General features: G+C 42.2%; 1 protein-coding gene across 1 annotated transcript in view; it reads right to left on the bottom strand.

The window, feature by feature from the left end:
• tafa5l (TAFA chemokine like family member 5, like) overlaps nt 1–19,283 on the bottom strand; it is a 50,789-nt gene extending 31,506 nt beyond the window's left edge. The window contains exons 1-2 of the mRNA XM_062391132.1: nt 18,321–19,283; nt 5,377–5,526 (exon numbers count right to left, since the gene is read on the bottom strand). Coding sequence (XP_062247116.1) covers nt 5,377–5,526; nt 18,321–18,417 — 247 coding nt within the window. The 5' untranslated portion in view covers nt 18,418–19,283. The remainder of the gene's footprint in view (nt 1–5,376; nt 5,527–18,320) is intronic.
• Nucleotides 19,284–23,635: the final 4,352 nt, after the last annotated feature.

Below are 23,635 nucleotides of genomic sequence, written 5' to 3'. Positions count from 1 at the left end.
GACAGTGTAAGTACATGGTTGGAAACATGTGGAGAGAGACTGAGCCACAGCTTTCAAGAACAACCCCCCGCTGGAAGTGAATCAAGGACATAGCAGCTGGATCGTAACATGTATGGTTCAATGCTCTCAATCGCTTGACAATGTAAATATTAATGCAAACAAGAGTTATGTATCTAGCTAGGGCTCTATAAATCCTGATTAAGATGTTAGGTAATATCTAGATGTATCACATTGACCTTTAGCCAAAACATTTGATGACGCTAGAAATTGCTGTCTGTGGTAGTCACACAACAATGAACAGCTTTCTGTTTTATGTGTCTTGATGGAGAGCATTCCTCACATCTGAGTCAATGCACATTACTCCAGTATTTTGCGGTGTACAAGGCGCAATAAACAATTTTGCCTGGTTATTGTACTTTTCGTTTAAACACTAAAACTGTTAATGCTTCATAGTAGTTGGGTAACCTTTAATTTATTATGTTATAGGGTAATTTTTTCGGGACTTAATATTTGTGTATTTAAGCTAAATATACTTTAAACTGTTGACAATTAAAATGTTAAATCTCGTCTTGAAATTTGCATCATGAATAAAAAGAAAAGCTCTTAATAATTAATCAATTTTAAGAAAAACATCAGTTCTGGCACAGTTACCATTTTAAAAGTATAAATGCAGCACAGTTATCTACAAATATCCCACACATTACCCAAACCTATAGTTTACATTAATGTTTCCAAACTCAACATGGCTGAAAGAAGAGGAATGATCCGATTTCCATAAACAATATCAGGATGGAGCTCTTAGCCCTCTTCTTACTCACTCACTGATGGTTTCACTTTCACTGAGGTTCACTGTTCTATCACACCATATCTCAAAACGCCAGTGATCTACTCCTGCTGCTGCTGCTGAGAGACTTAAATTAGACTGACCCAGAGGACAGCAAGACCTTGTTGTGTTAATGACAACCCGCTGAAATAAAATGTAGCGATTGTGAGGGACACAAATAAACATACTTATGAGTCGGTAAATTGGTTTATGTGCTTAGAGGGGCAAAGGGGCATTTATGGGAATTCAAATGAAAGGCAAACAGAACTGGATGTACTCTGAACCAAAGGTCAGAGAGGATATCTGTGCGGTGGCAGCATTAGACCAATTGCATTCTCATGCAATATGCAGAAATCCCCCTTAAAAGCCAGGCGATGATGAATACCACCGCAGCTGTCAGCGGAGAGCCTGTAAATTAGCAACAGGTTTCCCCATTAATGCGCTGGGTATTAATGGAGTGAAGGGTGTGGTGCGGCGGGAAGCCAGTAATAATCAATTTCCTGCTGCTGTAATCATAGTCCTCTGTAAGTTAATTAGCATGTGTTGAGAGGCTTCTGCAGAGAGGGAGAGCTGGATAAGAGCAGCGTGGGAAGTGTGACACAGGCGCTGGGACTGCAGTCTTGTGTCGGGCCGATTAGATTAAGACCAACATGAGTCATTGCATGATGGAACTAATGGTGCATCTGATGCATGGGATTGTGATATTTGTGAGATCCAATCAGCATTTCAGATGGACCTTGTCCACCCCCCGGTCTTTTCATCCGTCTTATAATCCTCCTCCAGACACGGTCCAATAACGCACAGAGAGAAACTCCAAAGTATAAAGCCGTATAAAGTGGATAAACACTGCATTCACCACAAGTGGCCTTAAGTGATTTGAAGAGAGTTAAACTTGATGCACACTGAGGAAAAGGAAGGATGCACATAGTGAATGGCTGATCTCACAGAGGCTGACAAGAGAAGGCCAGAGGCAGACGATCAGTCACGTAGTTGAGAGTTAAACGGTTTACAAGGCACCAAAAAGGCTGACACGCAAGGTGATTATTGATTGGTTGGTTGAACAACCACCTTACAATGGCAGTTGCTTTTAATGGAGAGAGGAAGAGGCCAATACATTCTGCTCCACTGTATTTTTGGGGGTTGGGGGTTTGCTTAGGTGTACTGTTGCTGCTGTAGAATACAAGAATTTCACATTATGTTTTTTTCTGACCTGTGTGGACAAATTGGTATTTTATTTTTGACCAAACATTTTTGTTAACTGGCATTTAAACATAACTTTGTCTGAAAAGTCCCAGCCACACCGAGCCACTCAGGGAGAGTCAGAAGGCAGCAGCAGGTCGATGAGGACAAATCAAACCTGCCTAATTGAAAAGACAGAGAAAGAGAGAGAGGCTGCTCTCAGGTGAGGCAGAGCAAAGCTCGGTGTGCCCCAAACAGATCCAACAACCTGCACTGTTTCACTCAATACAACGAACTCCATAATGTGGGTCCAGTTTTCTAAAGGGTTCTGTTTCATTGTGTTTCCTTTCCATGCAATTTAAAAAGGCTTGATCTGCGCTGCAGTGGTTCCCTCCAATAAGTTTATATAAATAAAAAAAAGTAAGTAAGTGAATATGAAGGAGGGCCCTTTGGAGAGTGATCTCTTCTGCTGTTATTTTCCTCTTTCACTATGCTCTGTATGTGTCTTACTTGTTGTAGATCATCAAACCACCTCCACACTGCTGATATTTTACTGATTCCTCCACAGTGAAGTCAGCAGCCAAACCACTTTCTGCCATATTTGTTGATACTGAACATTTTAATGATGTAAATGGGTGAAATTCGATCCAGACTGCAGGGAGACGTATCTGCACCAATTTAATATAATATTAAAAATTATGTTTTCAGTGTATAATCACTTGAAACTACGAATATGAAGCCTTTTTTCAACATAATGAGCAGGTCGTTGACTATTGTAACTTGTGATATTTTGTCATTTTACAGTTTAACAATAACAATTACATGTAGGGGTTCCAGATATAGCACCCTGGTAAAGTGCCTGCTGGGACACAAAGGATCAGAGACAGTGTTTTAAAAGTGCTTAGGATTTTTAATGATGTTCCTGTTATGTCAAAATTTCGAGCAGGAGAAAGGGCCCTTGGATTCTGTTGAAGCGTAGTTAATGGTTTCACGTTCCATTACTTACCATTATCACTGTGTATTTAATGTATTTTTAGTCACTGCTGTTAGTTTTTATCTCAGGACTGCTCTGTAGTGTGTAGCATGAATGTCCTCTAAGATACGTTCACCTGTAATACGATCTTTTAAAAAATTACTGAGCTTGAATATGAAAGTTATTATATCATTTTATGAAAAGCTTTTAAATAACACTGCAATTACCTTAGTGACGATGTTGGCTGTAATTGTTACAAACGCGACTTTGCTAGCTTGATTGTTTGATTGTTATCTTTCACACACTCCACTGCTCTGACTAGTTTATCAAACCCTAACCCTAACTTGTCTGGCTCTGTCAAAGGAAACTAAATCTGCCTAATAGCTAATGCTAACGGCTAATGTACAGGGCTACTTGATGGCTTGGACCAGTTCGTTCCCTGAGCAGTGCTGTAACTGGTCTCAGTCTTTATGCTGAGGAAATCCAACCAGCTGCTCCTATTACTTCACATAGAAGGAAACAATAAAAGCCACAAGATGCTTTAACTAACACAAGTATTAATAATATGGCTTAGTTAACTTTATGATCAACTGCAGTGAAGTAAAGCCATGAGACAAGTTTTCATCCAGGGTTCATATGATGCATATTAAAGGTGAATCTTGTTTCAAACATTATGAATGTTCAGAGAGTGCTTGTAGTTTAAACACAACACAGCTATGATATAAAGTGGTCTAGCACAGACACTCATTAAAGGCCTCTGATCCAGAAGGTTGTTTATTATCTACGGTCACTGCAGCGGAGACAGGGGTGGCTGTGATGGGTTCAGCAATGTTTATAATTTCAACAAATAAATGTCCAGTTTTATAGGAAAACTACAGTTCATGAATAATGGCCAGAAAAATGTTTTTTCACAGTCACAGTGAAATTGACCTTCAACCTTTTGGATATAAAACATCACCATTTCATTACTGTATTCACTTAGAAATATTGATTTACAACCAACCAGACCATTAATTATATAGTCTGTGCCGGCCCACCATTTTTTTTTGTACTTCCATTGATACCATAAAAGACCTCTAACTGAGTGTGTGCTAATGTGAGTGCTTGCTCGCATGACTGTGAGCTACTTGTGCTATGTTCCATAAAGTTGATACAGCCCATTGCAGACAGTCAGACCTCATAGTTTCAGCTGCAGTTGTGGCATCAGTTCTTTCTCTCAAGCAAGATCTTGTCTTTAGTCTGTGTACCTGCCACGTGCGACCTTCATACAGCATGCATGAACACTCCCATTATCACCATAGATTTAATTCTGTGGGAAACACTGCACCAACTGAGGTTTCATTTTTGAGAATGGCCAAACATTTATTTAAAATCAGAGCCTTTTGGGCCTAGACATTTGACCATAAAATCGAATCAGTTCTTGTGCCAGATGTAGTGAATTTCCCTCGTCACAGTCTTGAGATAATGTTTTCATAATCTAAAAACTCTGTTCATTTTTGTGTCCCATTCAACAACTGTGCGTTTAGAAGGAATTCAAAGAAAAAAAGAGCGCAAACTCTGATTTAACAATTTGAAAGACTGAGGAACAAATGAGTTCTTCAGTTTGTCCAGTCGAGCCTGTGGGACTCAGGCTTTAAGTGGATACTGCTTGAAAGCTTGAATCAAGCTGTTGACCCAAAATCTTTGAGCAGATATATGCAACAGTCTAGTGAGCCGGGCTTCAAGTTGCACAGAAAGACAACTGAACCATGAACTGATTCCAGAAATCTCTGGATAATAGGCTGGACAAATAATACGATAATGTGTTTTTTTGCTCCAAATGACCTAGAGAGATCCGTATCTATGTAATGTAGTGCACTCCATGTTACAGCATCGTCCACATAGAGCCCCAAATATTTGAAGCAAGAAGCTTGTTCTATTGCGAGCTTTGGACGGTAACTGGTGGAGGGAATGAGATCACTGGAAGACCAAACATTTTTCCTTTTGTCTTCTTTGAATTAAAAATAAGTGAGTTCTTTTCACACCACTCCACTAATCTATCTTCACAACACTGATGAATTCTTGGGTCATTTTCAGGTCCCAACAAAGACGGAAGTACAGTATCATCTGATACTTCAAAATTAATGTCTTCAGAATGTCAGGTTTACGGTCATCTGTGTATAGGGTGAAGAGTAGCGGCCCTGTGGTGCCCCTGAGTTATGACAACAATCTAAATGTTGTCTTCTGATGAACATCGTTTGACTACTTCAACATGTATGTCTCCACAGAATGTTGTGAACCTACCTCACATTCACACATTTTCTCATCAGCCAGTGGCTTGAACTCACTCTAAATTAATTAAAAAATCTGCCCTCAACAGGACACCTGCCCCCTTTTGGGCTACAGAGGTCATTGAACTTACCGTCTACACAGGCCGGCCTCGCCCTCGTGGTCCCGGCAATCTGGCCTCTCCGGCAGGCGCAGCGGGCCGTCTGCCTGGCAATGGTCCGTCTGGGAACGCTGCTGTCTCTGTTGAGCATCACTATCTCACAGGTTCCCACCGCCAATTGGCCTGCAACACACAGCAGTGAGGAACAAAGCACATCACATCAGCTTAATGAGACTGTAATAAACATATTACACACAGGAGCAACTGGCGTTTGAAGGTGCAAACAAAAGGCAGCCTGGACACAGAGCAGTTTATGACTCTCATTTAGAGTCTCAAATAGGAAAATGAGAAACTGATGCCTGGATTTTAAAAGCAGCAGGGCTAGATTGCCTCTTCAGTTTTTACAGCATGGCTGGCTGCTCCTGTGATAAAAGTAGCTCACAAGTGATCATGTGGAAAACAAAACTTCTTCCAAGCATCTGTTAAAGGGACATTTTATATTTGGTTAGTCATAATTGCAACTTAACAAGCATGCAAGTGTCATGCTTCAAGATATGGATGTACTTAACCAATATACTGTCCATTTTACTGCTCTTAGATTGTAGGGATAAAATTTAAACAGTTTCATATTCTGAAAACTAAATCAACCTCTGATTTTACATCTCCCTGATCAGGACCACTTATACCTTGCAAATAAAGATTATAGTCTGTAAGAGGCCAGGGCAGTCAGCTGACGTCGTTCCAGCACAGTATACACAGTATTGTTGGATGGTTAGTTCAACAAAACAAGACCACAGTTTGTTTCTCGTGTTCTATCGACCTTTAGTGTTGGTTTGTCGTCAAATAACCCTAAGCAAGTAGTTGTTGTGTCTAAATCTAAAAGTGTCACTGTCGTAATGCTACATACTACATCAAATAATGTCGTCCCCCAGAAAGCCCCACCAAGTGATGTTTGGAAGCCAAGCATGGATGATTCTACAAATTTTATCATTAAATCTTGATGTTATATAATATATTCTTTTCAGGTCTAAACATTATATTCCGTTGATAATTTTGACACAGGTTATTAAATCAAATCCATACATAAGCTTATATCTTCTATCCAGAGGTGGTGTTTGAGATCGGTATTTCCTTTGCTTAAATTATACAGTAGTTCCAGGGGCAACAAACCCCTATTTTAAAATATTGAAACTTTAGTGTTTCGATGTTTTATTTGTCTCATGAATTATTTATGTAACTACTGGCTAAAATGCTGCGTGACTTGGTTGACATGGCAGCGGCTGCCAGGCACCGTGTTCCTACTAAAGACTCATTATAAAGCCACGTGAAGCTCTACTGAGATGGCAAATGGACAGAATGTCTTAAAGTGATGATTACCTCGCTCCCAAATCTCTGCAGTGTGTGTGTGTGTGTGTGTGTGTGTGTGTGCGTGCGCGTGCTATTTTTATACTTCTATCCATGCACAGAGAATTACCTCAGAGCTCTCCAGGCATTACAAATTGATGGATAAGTCCCTGGACTGGAACCTGTCGCTAACCATGTTTTGGGTTTTAGAGTTTGTCCGTATATGATCTATAAATTATTACAGGATCTGCAGAAATCTACAACAGGCCAGGGTGTTTCTACAGCAAATGGAATACTTGAAAGAGAAAAAAATTAACAAAAAAAAACATCTTAGAGTAAATGTTCTTCATCATCTTGACAGGGGAGTTGACAAAAAAACTTTACCTTCAACTTTCTACTTTGTAAATTGCCCACTGAAAAGATTCCCATTTGAGTCATGCCCATTTGAAAGCAGCTTCGTATTGGAACGTGCTCCATGTCCAGGTGAAGAGACTTCAGACGGAGAGCTTTTGAGGCCAGAACTCCAGATGTAGCTAAAACATGGCTCTGGTTTACATTTGTGAATAAAACTTGTCAACAGCTGCAAGCAAACAAAGGAAGAGCTGTAACTATCATGTCTTCCGTGTTTGGCTTTTATGAAATGTAAACTCTGTATGACCTTCTGCAGCTGACAATTCAACTGAGCTCTTTGTGTTGAGGTAGCAGTTTTTGTTTCGGGGAAAAATCTGGAAACCCGAGTGGACATTTAATTGTCTTTTATTCAGGACTTCCTGGTGTGTTTGAGGGACTCATTGAGTAGTATAGGTCTTTTGTTAGATAAACAGGTTTTAGGAAGCCTGATTGTTAACTCAAAGCAGAATTTTAATTGATTACATTTAATATTATTTATGTGTATTGTTTGGTTATCCTAATGTGAATCCTACTTGTAACCCTATAAAGAAAAGTTATATAGAAATAAAGCTTTTTACTTTTATCATGTATGAGTACATTATGGGCCTGATCAACTATGATCCCAAATAAAAAGTGCTGAAATGCCTGTGCATTATAACAGCTTGCCCGTTTAGTTGGTGGGCGTTTTGGAGCCATCTGTGCTAACGCTGCGCAGATAAGCACCTACCTTTCAAATGTACTAAATATAGACGCAGTCACAGCCACCGGAATATTTTCAGGCTAGAAACGCACAATAATGTATTTTCATTAAGGCAAACATACTAAATGGGCAACTCGTGTTATTCTGCAGGCAATCCTCAGTGTGCACCGTTAGTAGATCAGCTTGCATGTTTGTTTAAGGGTCAATACAAGTTTGCACATGTTTTTACACACGCAAACCTTTAGCAGATCAGGCCCTGATTAGATTTAGATCTAATTTAAATATCACAACATATCAGCTCGAGGTGGAGGAGTAAAGGTCAAACAGAAAAAAAAAACGTTGTGGGGACTCCTCTAACCTATGTAGTGATCTGGAAAAAGTAACAGAGTTTCTTTCTTCTTCTTCTCTTTATTGAATGGAGAGCTGCCAGTGAAAGCCGTTCAGGCTGACAGTGACATAAAATCAGCTCAGGGAGGTAGATTAGAGGAGAGTCGGTGCTGCAGCTCCTTTAAGGTCAATCCCTGGCATTCACCAACCATCACTCCCCTATACTGCTGCTCCCAGTCGCCCTCACAACACCCTCGAAGGTTCATTAAGTGAGACGCTAACTGCTTTACTGCATGAAATGATGGTAATAATGGCAAAGGTTGAAAGGACTGTTGATCAACACAAATTACTCTTAAAATTACCTCAGCGGTTTGTTCAGACTTTTGAGCTTCACTACACAGAGTTTCAGGACGAGACATGTTGTGAGATGGTGGTGCTGATCATGGCGACCCCATAACCTTTATTTATTTTAATCATCATAAGGTCACTGTGTTTCCTAACCGAGGCCAGATGAACCTGCCTTGTGGTGAAACAATTATTTAGGCTCCAGTAGCTGCAAATTTGTCCAACTCTAGAGAGTGTAACTTAACATTTAAGTAATATACAATTATTAACTTTCAATTAGTTTATGGTAATTTTGTTAAATTAAAAATTATTTAAGAATAGTCACCTATTAGGCACATTCAAAACTAGGGGGAGGTTTAAAAGGTACACACAGGCCTGTATTTATCAAAGTGCTAAAATGTTACATTTTGCCTTCAGTGAAATATAATTAAGTTTGTGAAAAGAATAAAAGCAAAAATCAAGTTTTTTGCACTTAAACATACCTTTAGAGATCAATTTTAGACGTCTACCAGCACTTCTCAGGCTTAGTAATTAACACATTTCCTGTCAAGAAACCAAAGTATGTAAAATGCAATTGACCATTTTACAGGGAGTTGTGTGCCAGACAATTTCCTGGTGGCTCTGAGTTGTTGCCAGGCAACCAGCAGAGATTCGCAATAAGTTACTAATCTTGTCATTAAACTCAGAAACTGTCAGAAAGTGAGTAAGCGCGCATCTCCTGACGTGATGAACAGTTCCTTTAAGGTCCTTATATTTCAATTCAGTTCATAGTAGACTAATTTCTGTTTAGGGACATAAAACGTAGTTTGCGTGTGGATGAGAGGCCCAAACTCACAGGACAACAGTACTTTTGCAAAAATTTTAAAATAATCAAGTGGCACGATTGTTAAGTAAAAACATCTATTTTGTTGTTACAAATATCAAACATAATGTTGATATTCATACATCTGTTAAACATAGGGTTGGATTTGGATTATGTGGGACACCTAAACTTCAGTCTGTTTACTTCCTGTTTCAACTAAATCGAGTCAACAGGTCTTTTACTATAGGTTAGCATGGTTATCATGTGATTGAAATCAAATGACTTTGTGAGGTTAGTGCTACAGAAAGGGGCGGGGCAAATGTCAATCAGAAGCTCCCCCTTGGAATTGCTTTACGGGGTCAGTGACTAAAGATTGTGACAAGATTAATGTTTAGGATATAAATCTGTCTTAAATAAGACAACGCTCCTAATTGTTATCAAATGCTGTTGTTTGTGATTCATTCAATCAGTCCCAGGTTATCAAATTCGGGCAGAATTTTTGGCACAAAGAACACTAAAAGCAGTGCCATTTATCCTCTGAGTTTGATATATCCATTCTTTCTTCAGGTGTGGTTAGAAAACACCTTAAGGATTACAGAAAGGTATAATAAGTTACTGTAATGTATAAAACAGATATCGGAGTAAGTCGCAGGAGTCAAAATGTCCAAAAATGGCCCAGATTAGGTAAATTCACCCTATTCATTCTCTCCAGAGGATGAACCCTCTGTCATTATCAAAACTTGCTCATGAGCTGTCATTTGGCTCCCCAGCCCCTTTGCGGCAGGTTCAATGGGCCGCTCACTAATAACCACACAAGACCAAACTCTTGCCAGGCTAATGGAACAAATGTGCATCTCAGTTAATGGATTGGTGGGTTTCTGTTCTCAGTGGAAGCCACACTTTGTGATTTAGGCTGATAAGATAGGTGAATCTTTACATCAAATTATTACCTAGACCACTATCGGGAGCCATAAAACACAATCACCTCTACATAGAACTGCAATACTCATTTCATTTCATAGCATCAGCCGGACTGGCCATCCTTCTCCCCCACCCACCATCACCATTACCGCTCAGCCCACCCTCCTCTCTCTTTTTGCTGAGGCAAGTCCTTGTGTACTTGGTGGGCGCTTGGAGGACAGAGGGGCCATCAGATATCAGTTGTCCCTGCCATGTTTCAACACTGAACAGATGAATGGGCTTCATGCAATAAGCCTAAAGGAAGAGAGTAGTAAGGCGGAGGGGTAGTTGAAGTGGGGAGTTGTGAAGTGTGTGGGTGGGTGGTGGGGTGCTCTGCAAAGCGCCCTCAGCCACGGCCAACGTTCCATCACACACGCAGGAGTTAATTCATATGACAGAGGGTTTCTGTCACTCAGCACCGTGAAGACACTTAGCCTCGTCTCTATTTCACATGATGACATGCCCATACAGCCGCGGCGGCGAGGAGCCTGCTCGGTGAAGGATGGCGGCACGTTGCTGTCCAGGCTCTGGGTCCTGTCATACACGACATCTAGAGGGCAACAGGAAGCCGATACGGAGCGTGGAGACTGGCTCTCAGCGCTGACAGGCAGCCTGATGACCTTATCGCTGAATCACAACACTGCACCAGTGCAAAGTGTCAGCGGGTATGCGCACACGGGCATTGAAGCACACACAGCTTAGAGCAAAGATGTGTCTGTGCAGTACATATCAGAGCTTTGATCAGACACACTGCAGATCGCCAAAGCACAGGAGCATAACTATCTTAATATCCCGGCCTGATATAGGCTGCCACCAGTCCACAATCACTTTCACAATATTCCCTCTGACTCAATGTGCGTCATTGCAGGACTAAGAACTGGTGGGTATGATGAGGTTATTAAACTATAGATAAATTACAGTGGCATTGAATAGAAAGCAGCAATTATCATCTCTCTGGGAAACATCAATCTATTCCAGCTATTTACTGTTCGCTTTAGTCATTTGTCCTCAACAATCAGACACCGGGTTCATTCTGGTTTATCTTTCTACTTGTTTGTCTGTTTAATTAAGACAGTGCAGATAAGTACATCAATAGTTTGTTCTAACTGATAAAACACTTCTATCAGATCTAACAGGCAATCGCATGAGACGCTCCGCGCTGCTCCCGTACGACTCAAACCAGATTGGGGGCTGTGAGAGAGGCTCTGCTTCTCCTCAGGGAATTTGCCATAAAATGATATGACATGCTGCACTGAATGAACAATGACAATGATTCCATTTCCATATTAAATCAATCTTCCTTTATAGATTGTAATTACTTGTGGGCAGCTACAGATGGCAAGTTAGGTTTTGCAATGCTTTACTGCAAAGAGTGCTTTTGCAAAGTGCAGTTTTGATCCATATTTATGAAGAATTCCACTTCTTGTTAAGCTAGTGCAGTTAATTATTCATGACAATATGTATTGTATTTGGTATTATTCCACATTAAGACGCAGCTATAGCACAGAACCTTTCCGTGCTGGCTCGGCTTTGATGGCCTGGCACTGAATCTATCCACTTTTCCCTGAAAGAGCCAATCAGACTCAAATCACAGCCCTGGCGTGCAATAATAAGTGAGGGTGATTATCTCCATAGCATTGTATGTTCCTTTTGTTATAGAAGTGCCATTCTCAAGGATGAAAATGGAGCTGCCGACAGAGTGAGTACGAAGCGAATGACAATCATATTAACATTAATCAAATCAGATGTGAATTCAACTGATCTTTTATTGAAGATTAAAAACACTCAAATACGCTCATGTAGCAATGGCCATGCAAGGCGCAATTTACATTTCAATGTGTTGCTGAGAAATTCTTTGTGTGATCAGGAAGAGCTGAAATCAAAACGCAAACCCTATAATTAATGGATGACCTAACACAAGGCTGTGGCTGGTATTCATTCCTAGTATTCATATAGCGTCAACTCAAAATACATTATAACAAGATATCTAAAAACCTTCAGAAATTATAGATTCCCACAACTCATTAACTGAACCTCTGGCAGAACTTTGGTGGGATTAGCGAATTACATAAAATGACGAAAAACTGTTTGCTCTGTCCCACATTGCAAAAATGTTTGACTCCCAATAAAAAAAGCATCTTATCCCCACATTAGTGAAACTGGAGACTTGGCCTCATTCAAGCACTAAAGGCAGATTCGCTCTTGAGTGCTACACATGAGTACAACGGGTGCCTGCTTGTGAACATTTATTATAACACCAAACAGTGTAATGAGATATATTCTTTCTTCTCTCTCTGTGACTGTCATGTTTCCCTGGGTTCCTCCCCACTCAGTTGCAGACCCCTCTGTGTGAGCAGGGCTCCACCTGGTATCTGAAATCCTGTCAAGTCGTCCGTATTCATTCCTGTCTCTCTCAGCGATGAGACAATCTTGACAAATGTCTCGTTTGATAAACTCATCATCTGGTCAAATTTGAAATGTTAGAAAACTTTGATGGAAGCCCATCACACTTTCCTAGAGCCCAAGTCGATTAAAGCAAATTGCTTGTTTTGTCGTCACCTACACTCCAACAGCCAAAAGATATTCAGGAGAGAATATCTGACAGGAACGTTCAGCATTCTGGCTCCAAGAATTACTCACAACAATTATTCAATCATCCAAATAGTTCCCCATTATGTCAGGAGACGATTCAATTAAATTGTTCCTGCTGCTGATTGTCGCCCACTAACAAAGGATTCAGACAAGAAATTGATTCTGAAAATTATTTCCTTTGAATTTCCAACCGACAAAGCAATTATTTGAATTGACAAACACCAGCGCACCTTGGTTAGACAATGTTCACCGCGGTGCTGGTTTCCCCTCATGGTCTCACAGCTCCGCCTGTTATCAACAACACGGGATGACATCGGACAGCAATCTGGTTTGACTGAGCATATGCTACTCAAGGCAGCCCCGGCCAAGTGCATCTCATTACCTTAACACCACTTGACGTGCACAGCGCTGTCGGTAGCATGTAATAGGACACCAGGTGAGAGAGGCAGATGTTTGACTGACCCGATGCTCTACGCTTCCTGACACCGTCGTGACTCTGCTGCTGCTAAGCAAGAGCAGCAGCAGAGCAGTGGAGCGAAGCATGTGATTTATATTAATGCGCTTGGTTTAAAGGGAATACCACCACTAACCATCTGAAAACTCTGGAGCGGCCCGATCAATATTTATGCCCGAGAACAACTCTCTTCTGAAGTTGGAGGACCTGTAATGGTTCCTAAATATGCAGTTTAATCTGAATCTTGGTGAAATGAATCAGTAGCGATGGCACAGGGAAGTGTGGGAGCAGCTGCGGTGACTTGTGGAGATGAGGGCCATGTCACGCTATTACAGGATGAGGCTCATTTATCTGCAAGGAGTAAAATAAGCACGGCGGCGCCCCACAGTCACTCCACCTCTAATTGTACTGAGGAGCAGGTCCAGCACTTACATCCTCCTGACAATAGTTGGAGTTTCTGCTCTCAAAAACAGGCCCTTTCATATATGAACGTGTGGTGTGTCCAGATGTGGGGATTTTTAGAACCGCACCCAGTGTGATTTTCTCGCCATCACAAGCACCCAGTGGCGTTAGCAGAGAAAGAGACACAAGCATGGCACCCCCACCCGCTGAGATGCCAGAGATGTGCTCTATTTGTCCAAATTTAATTCTCATGTCAGGTGTGTGCACTTCCCCGCCCACAGGGAACAACAAATTGAAACTTCTCCTCACAGCAGCAGGATGCCGCTCCCTTGGGTGGAAGCCGCATTCACGAGCATGAGATTGTTTCCCCTCTCACTGGAATGCAGGAGCGTGTAGTACAGCTTGCTAACATCGCTGCACAGGACCTATAGGACTTCTCAGTTTACTTTTTTTGTACAGTTACCGCCGGCTAACATTCAAAGCCGCAATTGTGTGACATTGCCAAGGGCAGCGTAAAAATGGAAAATATTCCCCCATGCATACACATCCCCTGCCAGGACTGACACTGTAATTCAGGTCTGGCCTTCGACATGTCTCGTACAGTGCACATGATGGGGACTGCTGATAGATTGCAGTTGCAGTGATGCAGCACAATCCAGGCCGAAGAGATATTAACATGTAGAGTACACACAGACAAATGGGTTGTGGATGAATACAAGCTCGAGGCCCAAAGACAGAATATGCAATATGCCTTGCGAAAATAAACAGCTCTGCTGAATGCAATGCAGAGAGGACTGTAATGCCACGGTGAGTCACTTCACATTTGACTCAGATAACCCTCCAGGATGCCCCCCTGCTCTAATACGGTCACAAAGGCAATGGCGAGTTCCAGGAGACCGTGTATGCCCCCACATGATGCCATAATGTGGCTTTAATATTCAAGAGCTGGCCCCTTAGAAATTATGATCATGGCATCAGGCAGAAAACCGAACAGGACACAAGACTGAAGGAACATAACTCAAATCATTTACACCACTCTGCCAATGATGGAACAGTTTCGGGCCAGAGCTTTCTGCAGAGAAAAATAACAATACAGAAATAAACTCAGCGGTGCACTACAACCAACCACAAACCGTCAAAGCTGACGGCGAGATGGAATTCATATTCAGGGGGCTATGAGATATGAGCTTTGTGAGCTGCCAAATTGATTTAGCTGTAACAATTATTTTAACTTTGTTCCATAAAGATGCTCACACTTTTACAGATACGCCGCCTATAGAAGCAGGCCTCGATGATTTGCTTACAATTTACAGCCAAGGTCATAATCAAAGCGGGTGTCCCTTTGCATGCGTAATGCCGCCTTGTGGAAGACTGGAATGAAAATCACCCTTTTCACTTCAAAAAGTCTGTAATTCTCTGCCACTCTGATTAGTTTAATGCTCGGATGGATAGCCGCTGCTCCCCGAGTTAAAGGCGAATACCAACTAAAGATTTTTAAATTCATTACTCTGGCACCCCATGAAGTCGCCGACACAGAAGCTGACTTGTTAAAGCTGTGAAAGCATCCAGGATCATTTACAGGGATAACATCAGCTTACTCTGTGAATTGCATTTGGACAGGAGAAGTCAGGGATATGTTGGAGTGGGGGAGATGCAGAGAGCGGGCCGACTGTGTGAGTCCATCATCAGGGGAGCCACGTACCGACTGTAAAAGCCAAAGTGAGTCACCTCAAAATTTAGTGACACAGCCTGTAGACATTTCTCATAAAATGTGTGCTGTCATTCCCATCGACAGCTTGTGCCACAGTCAAGGAGGACAGACATTGTTGTGTCTGCCTCTCGACTTCAGGACATTGTGGTTTGTGTTCGGAGACACTGATTGGGTTATTCAAACATGTCACTGGGACACGGACTATGACATGTGCTGTAAACATGGCATTACTGTCTAGCACTAATATGACACAACTTTGAGTTTCAGTCATGTTCAAGTCAATCATTTGTTATTGTTGTATCAATTCCCCACATTTTTTTTTTTTTTTTTTTTGCTGAACAGGAAGTGATGTAAGACATTTCTAGATTAGGGGGGGTGGGTGAAAACGTGTTCCAGTACACAAAACACATCTGGAGTTTAAGGGGTAAACAGCGTTGCAGCCAAATCCAATGCAATTGAAGAAACTGGGGACGGCGTAACCCCCGATATTCAAATTCGTCTCAAAAGCTTGTCATTTACACAATGTTTTTGGCCTTAATACGTCTGATATCCTCCTCTGGAGCCGCATCCACATTTGCATGCACACCCTGTTCACAACCTCGCCCCATGTATGGGTTGCACGGTAACATCGCTAGCTCTGATAGCATTGCTTCTTCCAGTAGCAGATATTTAGGCTAAAACCACATTGCAAATGAAGCAGCTCCGAGTCCAAATTTGAATGTCGGGGCTTACGGACACTTGGATGACACCACAGGAACAGTGTGGAGGCATTTTATGTTTTTTTCAGTTTTCCATGGGCATCTGTTGAGTTTTTTTTCTCTGTGATGTTCTCTATACCATAAATTTGGCATTGTTTGCTCTACTGTAACCTCTTATTTAGTCGACAAACACCTGGAAAAATATCTTGTTTCTCAGCTTCTAGATGTTCAATTTCATTCATCAGCTAGTTGCTAAGTTTGTCTGTCTGACGGGTTTAATATTGATCAGTCAACATTTTCCTGTTGCTGATTGAAATGACTTGTGGAAACAGAAAAAACTGAAAGAAGTTAAAAGCGGAGTTATTTGTGTGTTCATCATCACATTATCTCAATTCAAGGAATTGTTTTTATATAATGTGTTGAATTTGATTTGCCAACTGACTGTTCACCTCCACCTTACGAGTGTGGGTAAAAAACATTCCAGCCCACCTCCTCTTCACACCAGCCCTAAGGTTTGTCGTTGACAAAGCAGAAAGAAGTTGCCTCTGCTCTCCTACTTCACTGCTGAACCCCAAATCTGGTCCAGCGGGGGGGAAATTCAGACATTTCCAAATTTATTGTTGAATAAACTGGCAACATTGAGAGAGGCTGACAGGCCATTCATCGTGGTGGGGCGCTGGCCCAATGGCCTGCACGGACAGGGCTGCTGCGCTTTGATTTCCTGTCTTGGCTGCCATGACAGATGAGCCGTGGAGAGGGTGGGGAGGCGACGCAGCCACTCGCCACCACAAGGCTTCACCTCTCGCTGCCCACCAGTTCACCCCCACTTGACGCTGCTTCCAAGGCCCTCGGGGGTCGTAGAGGTGGAAGTGGTAAAGAGCTGGTCTCTGGTTATGGAAAGTGAAGGGTGCTTTGTCTTTGTTAGTGATGTGCAGTCAAAAAATACACACAAATGTGGTTAATGTGTCGAATACTATAGCTGATTTAGAGCAGTGATGGTCAGAAATATTGCTGCAACAGCACAGACCGGTGAACACAACTGGTTTCAATTGAGGAAAACTCCTTTTATCCTTAATCCTTATCCTCCACAGGTCAAACCCAGCTCGATCTATTTACTCTCCAAATATCAAGGGTGGTAAAGTTCACGAGAGATTGATCGAGTGATTTTCCATAATAACACCCTAATGAGTTCATTTTCGGCTGGAAATGAGTCAATAATAAAAGGCTGAGGGGAAGGGGGAGGTATGCTGCGACTCCTCAGATTATATGCAAAGGCTTGGAAGACAAATAACAATGCACCATTGAATCACGGGTGGCAATAAGCGGCTGGCGACACAGAAGCATTCTGGGAGAAAACGCTGCAAATTAGAGGCACAAGGGAGCCCATATCAGCACAAAGGCAGTTCATTTTTCACATCAGTGTCTACTTTTGTTCCCGGCGAGCTGCCATAGACATTGATGTAGGCACTATTCCCACCCCCCCTCCCTTACTGTAATTATACTGCCGGCCAATGCTTGATTAAAAGATCTAATCTGCAAACTTTGTGTTCAACATCTCCCAACAAGTTCCAGTGCTTTAAGCCTCTTCTCTGTGTCTTTTACGGCTGGGTTCCAAACTGATATGTCATGGACGGCAGCCAATGAAGTGCAGGCAAACATCCTTTTGCTTTCTATTCTGTGTCAGGGTGAAGGTGTAATTGCACCAGTGAATGTATTATTCAAGAGGAAAGCATGGCATGGATGGATATAGCCTCGACCTGAGTGAAATTATAAAGCTCTGCAGGCCGGTGTCAGGCCTTTTTTTTCTGTCTGCACCACGAATTATACCAAGTCAAGTGTACTGCTTTTTTACTTCAAGCACAATTATGACCCCGAAGACGGGGCAGAGATCCTGCTCCATGTTGCTGCAACAAGATAACAGCTACTGAAAACACATATTTAACTTTAGAGACAGTCCTATAGGAACACTATTGTGAAAACATCGTCACAACGACGCTGTCTTTATTCGAGCATAGTGTTAGGTTCTATGATACTGGCTATTCAGTTTCATAGAGTCTCTATTCAATATTATAAGACAAGGTCACCATAGTTATGAGCTCAGACTTATTCCTAGTCCATGCAGGGCGCTTTTATCGGTCACTCTGTGGATTTTCTCCTCTGGATCACAGCATGTGCAGCTGCATCCCACCAACGAGCCCCTCAGAGACAATGGTGCCTCGAACAAAGTAATACATAGCTGTAGTTGCCCTTACCCTCTCTGAGCAGATGGGAGTAGATGAGCCAGAGGAGCAGCAGGCAGCAGAGTGACGCACCTCCACCTGCGGAGAGCGTCTTCACTCCAGACTGCATCCTGCACCTTTCAGCCTCTCCGATTATCCAAACTTTGAACGCCTGTGCCGTTTAGATGTCAAGCAGATGAGCGCAAGAGGGGCTAATCCAGTGGCGTCTCCGCAGCCTGTTGTCGGCATCCATTTTGAGGTTATAATAAAAGAGGGACTGATAGTAATCCCCCCTTTTTGCTGCTCAAATGCCCTCGTTGAGCCGCATATCCACCCAGGCGGCTCGGCGCGCGCTCACTGAGGCTACAATGTCACCAGACCCTCGCCAAGTTTACGCAGCTGTGGCTCCAGGAGCTGGGATCCTCCGTCGGGCTCCTGCAAAAACCTGGAAGTGTGTAGAGGAGTGAACGGCCGCCCGCAGTTTGGATCCTCACAGGGAGAGAGATCTGGATGATGCTGGGAGAGAAATCAGCCACTGCTCAGCACCCCCCTCATCTCCTCGGCCGGGCTCCGCACTCTTGTCATCGTCAGTATTTCCCTTCCCGAGCAACTTCTGCTGCGCCGAGCCGCGGCTCCGTGCGACTCTACAGAGGAAGGCGCAAATTCCGCCTGGCGGACACGGCAAACAGCTGGGAAACTTGTCAGACAACGTGTCCCGACCTGCCCACAAAAAAACACCGCTCCTGAAAACAACTATGGGCGCAGATGCGTCATGTGTGGCCACATGTGCACCGCAGCGCACGACAAGTGTCACGTCCAAACCCGGAGCGCAGCGCAGTGCCGCGCACAGAGAGCGCGTCAGCACCGACGGTGCGGCGAAGTTGGGCGCACTTGTCACCTGTTCGAGCCCTCTGAATGGAGGCTCTGGGACGATTCCTCAGTGATGATGCCGAGCTCACAACATCGCAAGTGCTGGAAGCGGATGAGCCAACCCAGCCTTGTTACTCTGTCCCGGTCTGTGCCATTTACATGCAGCAGGCGACGTGGAACAGGAGGATCCCCCCCCCCCCTTCAATCCATGGAAGGCAACACTGCTGCTATACTGCTGCTGCACCCTGAGTTTCTCTCTCTCTCTCTCTCTCTCTCTCTCTCACACACACACACACACACACTCACACCCACAGTGTCCTAATTCCCTCCTCCAAGTGTTAAAAAAACTAAACTCTCAGGCTATAAATCCCAATCTGTAGATGAAGATGATGCTTATTAATTATTAGCACCAACCTCCCCACCTCCTGACCTGTTACTTCTCTCTCTACACCCCTCTTTCAGGAGTGCAAAGCCTCCCCCCCAGGGCCTACACAGACCTGGGACTATACGGTTGTCATTTAGAACACTTGCATTCTAGGGGAAAACTGAGAGGTTTTCTCCTTTAAGACGGTGTTATAGCGAGGGCTGCGCCTCAGAGCTCTTTATTGCGGAATGAGATTATTATATAGTACATGATATCAAATCAAGACTCAAGCGTGCACACAGGGACACACTCTTCTTGTGTATATACACTGTGTTTGTGTGGGTGTAGGAGAGAGGGAGAGAGAGAGAGCTAAAGCGTTGCAGATGCCAGTCCGTCTTCTGAAAGAGCACCATTTAAGTCTCCCTTGCCTCTCGGAGACCATAACTATAACTCACCCCCTGTCTCTCACACACACACACTCAGACACACACACACACACACACACACACACACACACAGAGACACACACAGACACACCACATTCCATGACCAGTAAATGTGCACTTTATTAGCAGATGGAGAAGTTCCCTCAATGCGCTGCTGGGCCATCAGCCTCTCACTGAATGTTTTTTATGATGACGTATTGGCCGGGCAGAGATCTGTCACGTCATCAGAGGAATGTTTGAAAAATGACACAGGCTGCACAGACTTAGCAGTTGTTCTGTACTAAAGGGATGCCTCGTCGATATTGCACCTTGCTGCCCCATCAGCAGGGTTTTGTATTCCTTTAAAGCTGAGTATGTTTTATTGGATGTTTTTTTGCATCACTCTAAGAACCAGTAGTTTACTTATACTCGGCCAATTGTGGAAGAAATACAGGGAGATAGTGACGGGAGTAAAGGGGATCAAAGGTTTGTTCTTCATTCATCACATGTTCAACTCCCAAACATTTACATCTCTGGAAGAGAATGGGTGCTTCAACCTTCTTATGAGTCAATCCATGAACTAAAAGTACTTATTTTTATTCTAATATCCACCAAATACTTTCTTGTATAGATAATTTTGATAGATTTCACAAGATTATAGATACCATAGGATTATACTATAAATATGCACTTTCTCAGCACTGCTGTATCAATGGACTATCCCGCTATAGCAATATCTGATCATGCACCACTTGAGATAGATCTTTAATTTCCTCTTAATATTAAGAACACCCCTCACTCCCCAACCCCCAGCCCCTTACCATCTGGGTTAAGATGCTCTGATGCTCAGAGATGAGGAGTTTGTAAACTATAGACACTTCCATGGGGGAGAATAATTCTGATTCAGCTTCTAATTTACTGCTCTAGGACACCCTAGACCTCTTGCAGATTTTACTGATGCAATAAGTATACTTGATAGGCAATATTGCTCAGAAAATCCCCATGAGTTCTCCATGGTTTACAATCAGAATTTAATATAAGATCCTTGCTATAAAAATGTAGTATACAGTATATAATATTACAGTGTTACACATATAATTATGGCGTGAAAGGCAGCAGGTTATGTGTCCATCATCTCAAGCATCGAGATGCCTCACTTCATATCTTTCCCCTCACAAAATACATATGATGTTTTAGACAAACTATATTTCTCTTTCTACAATTCACGACCAACTAATGGAATAAGATCTTTTCTTTAGATAACCTTATCTTCCCAAATATTCATCTTGACCGAAAAGTTGAACTGGAAGATCAATGAATTGTCAAATCAGATTGTTGTGTAGCAGTAAAGCACCAGGTCCATGTGACATTTAAGCCCCAATTTTAGTAAAGTTTTTTACCGGATCACTAGAAAACAATTCCTCGGCTCACAGCAAAAATATGTTTTTCTTGAAGTGTAACTTGACCCCTAACCTTTGGCTTTAGGGGAGGGTCGCTCCCTACTAATTCCCCTAAATGGCTTTAGAATGCAGCGGTGGGAGACTGGGCTCAAACACATCTACTCTCACAGGCAGCCGTCTCAGCCAACCGATGGGCAGTAGACGATGAGGGACATCTCTGATTGGTAGATTATGTGATGGTTTAGGGGTTTCGTTTCAGGATAGATTTAAAAACCGGTGCAGCTTTCCAGACAACACCCACCTTTGATAAGATTTGTTTTTATAGGTTTATTGATTAATGTGATAGAGATTATAAATTAATTTATAATAGTTTATAATTTTAATTTAAAATGTAAGCCTTAAATCTGTGCTCCCACAGATTAATTCAGTTGACCACACAGTTCAACATTTGTTCTCAAGTATAAGGAATGATTTAGAAATCATTCATACATTGAACTCACCCCTCCCTCCATACACGTCGTCTACCATAAACCCAGATAAGCTGAATATATATCCTGAGTCTGATCCAGAATGTGACTTTAACGATTATGCTCTTCAGTGTTTCAGACATTATCAACTCCCTTAAGTGCCACTATAAAGCCAAGACCACTGTTAGCCATTAAAACCACTGCACAATGTACAGGCTGATATGGAAATATCTTCAGCTTTACAACTCTTAGCACGGGGAAGACTAACTCTATTTTGGAAATCTCCAAAACCAACCTCCTTTTCAATTTTGTTGAATGATGTGATGTTTTTCCTAAGCTTTGAAAAAATGAAAATTCTCTCTTAGGGGACCCACTTAAACCATTGGAACTGGAAACCATTTTTTGAATATGTATAAAACCTCTCGATCATGCCTCCAGACTCAGAATCAAAATTCGACCCTATTTACTTCAGGTATGATATATAGTGAGAAAAAGAAAAAAAGGAGCTTGGTTCTGAGCTGAGGTTTGTTTTCTTCTCTCGTCTGAAGCTCAGCACAGCGAGCATCAGAGTTAAGAACCACGTCTCAGTCTCAGACTGATTCCCCAGCAGGAGTTGCAGTGTAATTAATCATAATCCATCACTGTGACTGACAGGGAAGTAAAAGTTCTGCCAGTCAATTTTTATATACAGACTTATTTTTTATTTGCGTTAAGGCGAGTGTGGATTGTATTTGTAATGTCAGCGACACCATATAATTTTAAATTATTATTTTAAAGAGGCTGTGCTAAACAAAAAATAAAAAAGCAATTTATTCCTGCAGAATGCTTGAGCACTTTTTATTATGCTAAGCAAAGGTGATCATTAATGCTGCTGTGTCATTTTGCTGTCATCTGCAATAAGAACAAGATGTCACTTGTGTGTATAGTTTGTGCAGGTCGTAGAAAACAACAAATTAATTCCCAAGGACTATTGTTAAGTAAAGCTTTGTGGGTTTTGAACTCAACTGAAATGTTTTTAGTTGAAGGTTAGTTAATTATACTACTCTAATGAAGCTACAGTTAGCAACCAGCTAACTTACTTTAGCCTAAAAACAGGAAACACAACGCAGGAAACAGCTGAGTCCAAGGCCAGCAAGATCATCCTGCCATCACCATAGACTGAATACGAAGATGGACATGTCTGCTCCCCAAAAGTGAAACTTTAGTGTCTCAATTGCCCCCTGGTGGCTGGCTACAGAATAGGTCATAAATCCTCCATGTTAGTAGAGAGGACATGGGCCAAACTGATAGTCAAAGTGGGCTACACTTCATATAAAAACAATGGTTTCTGTCAGTATAGGCAGCTCTTATCACACTGTTGTATGTTCAAGTGCTCATTTTTCTGTTAAGTTTGGTTAAAAAAATTCTTATTTGATGCTAGAAAATGGGTTGAAACATCATGATTGACAGCTGCCACTGACAACCACTTAGTTGAGTGTCACTCTGCTGCTGCAGCTCCATCTCCAGATGGCTACTGAAGCGCAAAATGGGAGCGATTGTACATATGATATTTCGCTTTATTTCTGTAAAGTGGGAGGAAGTGGATTTGCATTGTCTATCTTTACACAAGGTCTATAGCCAGCCCCAGTACGATTCACAAACCACCCATTTAGTCTCGTTAGTCTAATCCATACATAATCTGTTTGTGTAAACTAGCCGTTCTCCTGATTTAACTCTTAATGCTACCCTAATTTGCAAGCTCCTCACTGCGGCTGCATGTTTACAGTAGTATAGATTAGCCTACATCAGAGTGGAATCATTCTGGTCACTGAGCTCTCCCAGC

This window comes from Platichthys flesus, chromosome 7 (assembly GCF_949316205.1).
Source record: "Platichthys flesus chromosome 7, fPlaFle2.1, whole genome shotgun sequence".
NCBI lineage: Eukaryota > Metazoa > Chordata > Actinopteri > Pleuronectiformes > Pleuronectidae > Platichthys > Platichthys flesus.
This window is presented reverse-complemented; position numbering and strand designations above follow the sequence as displayed.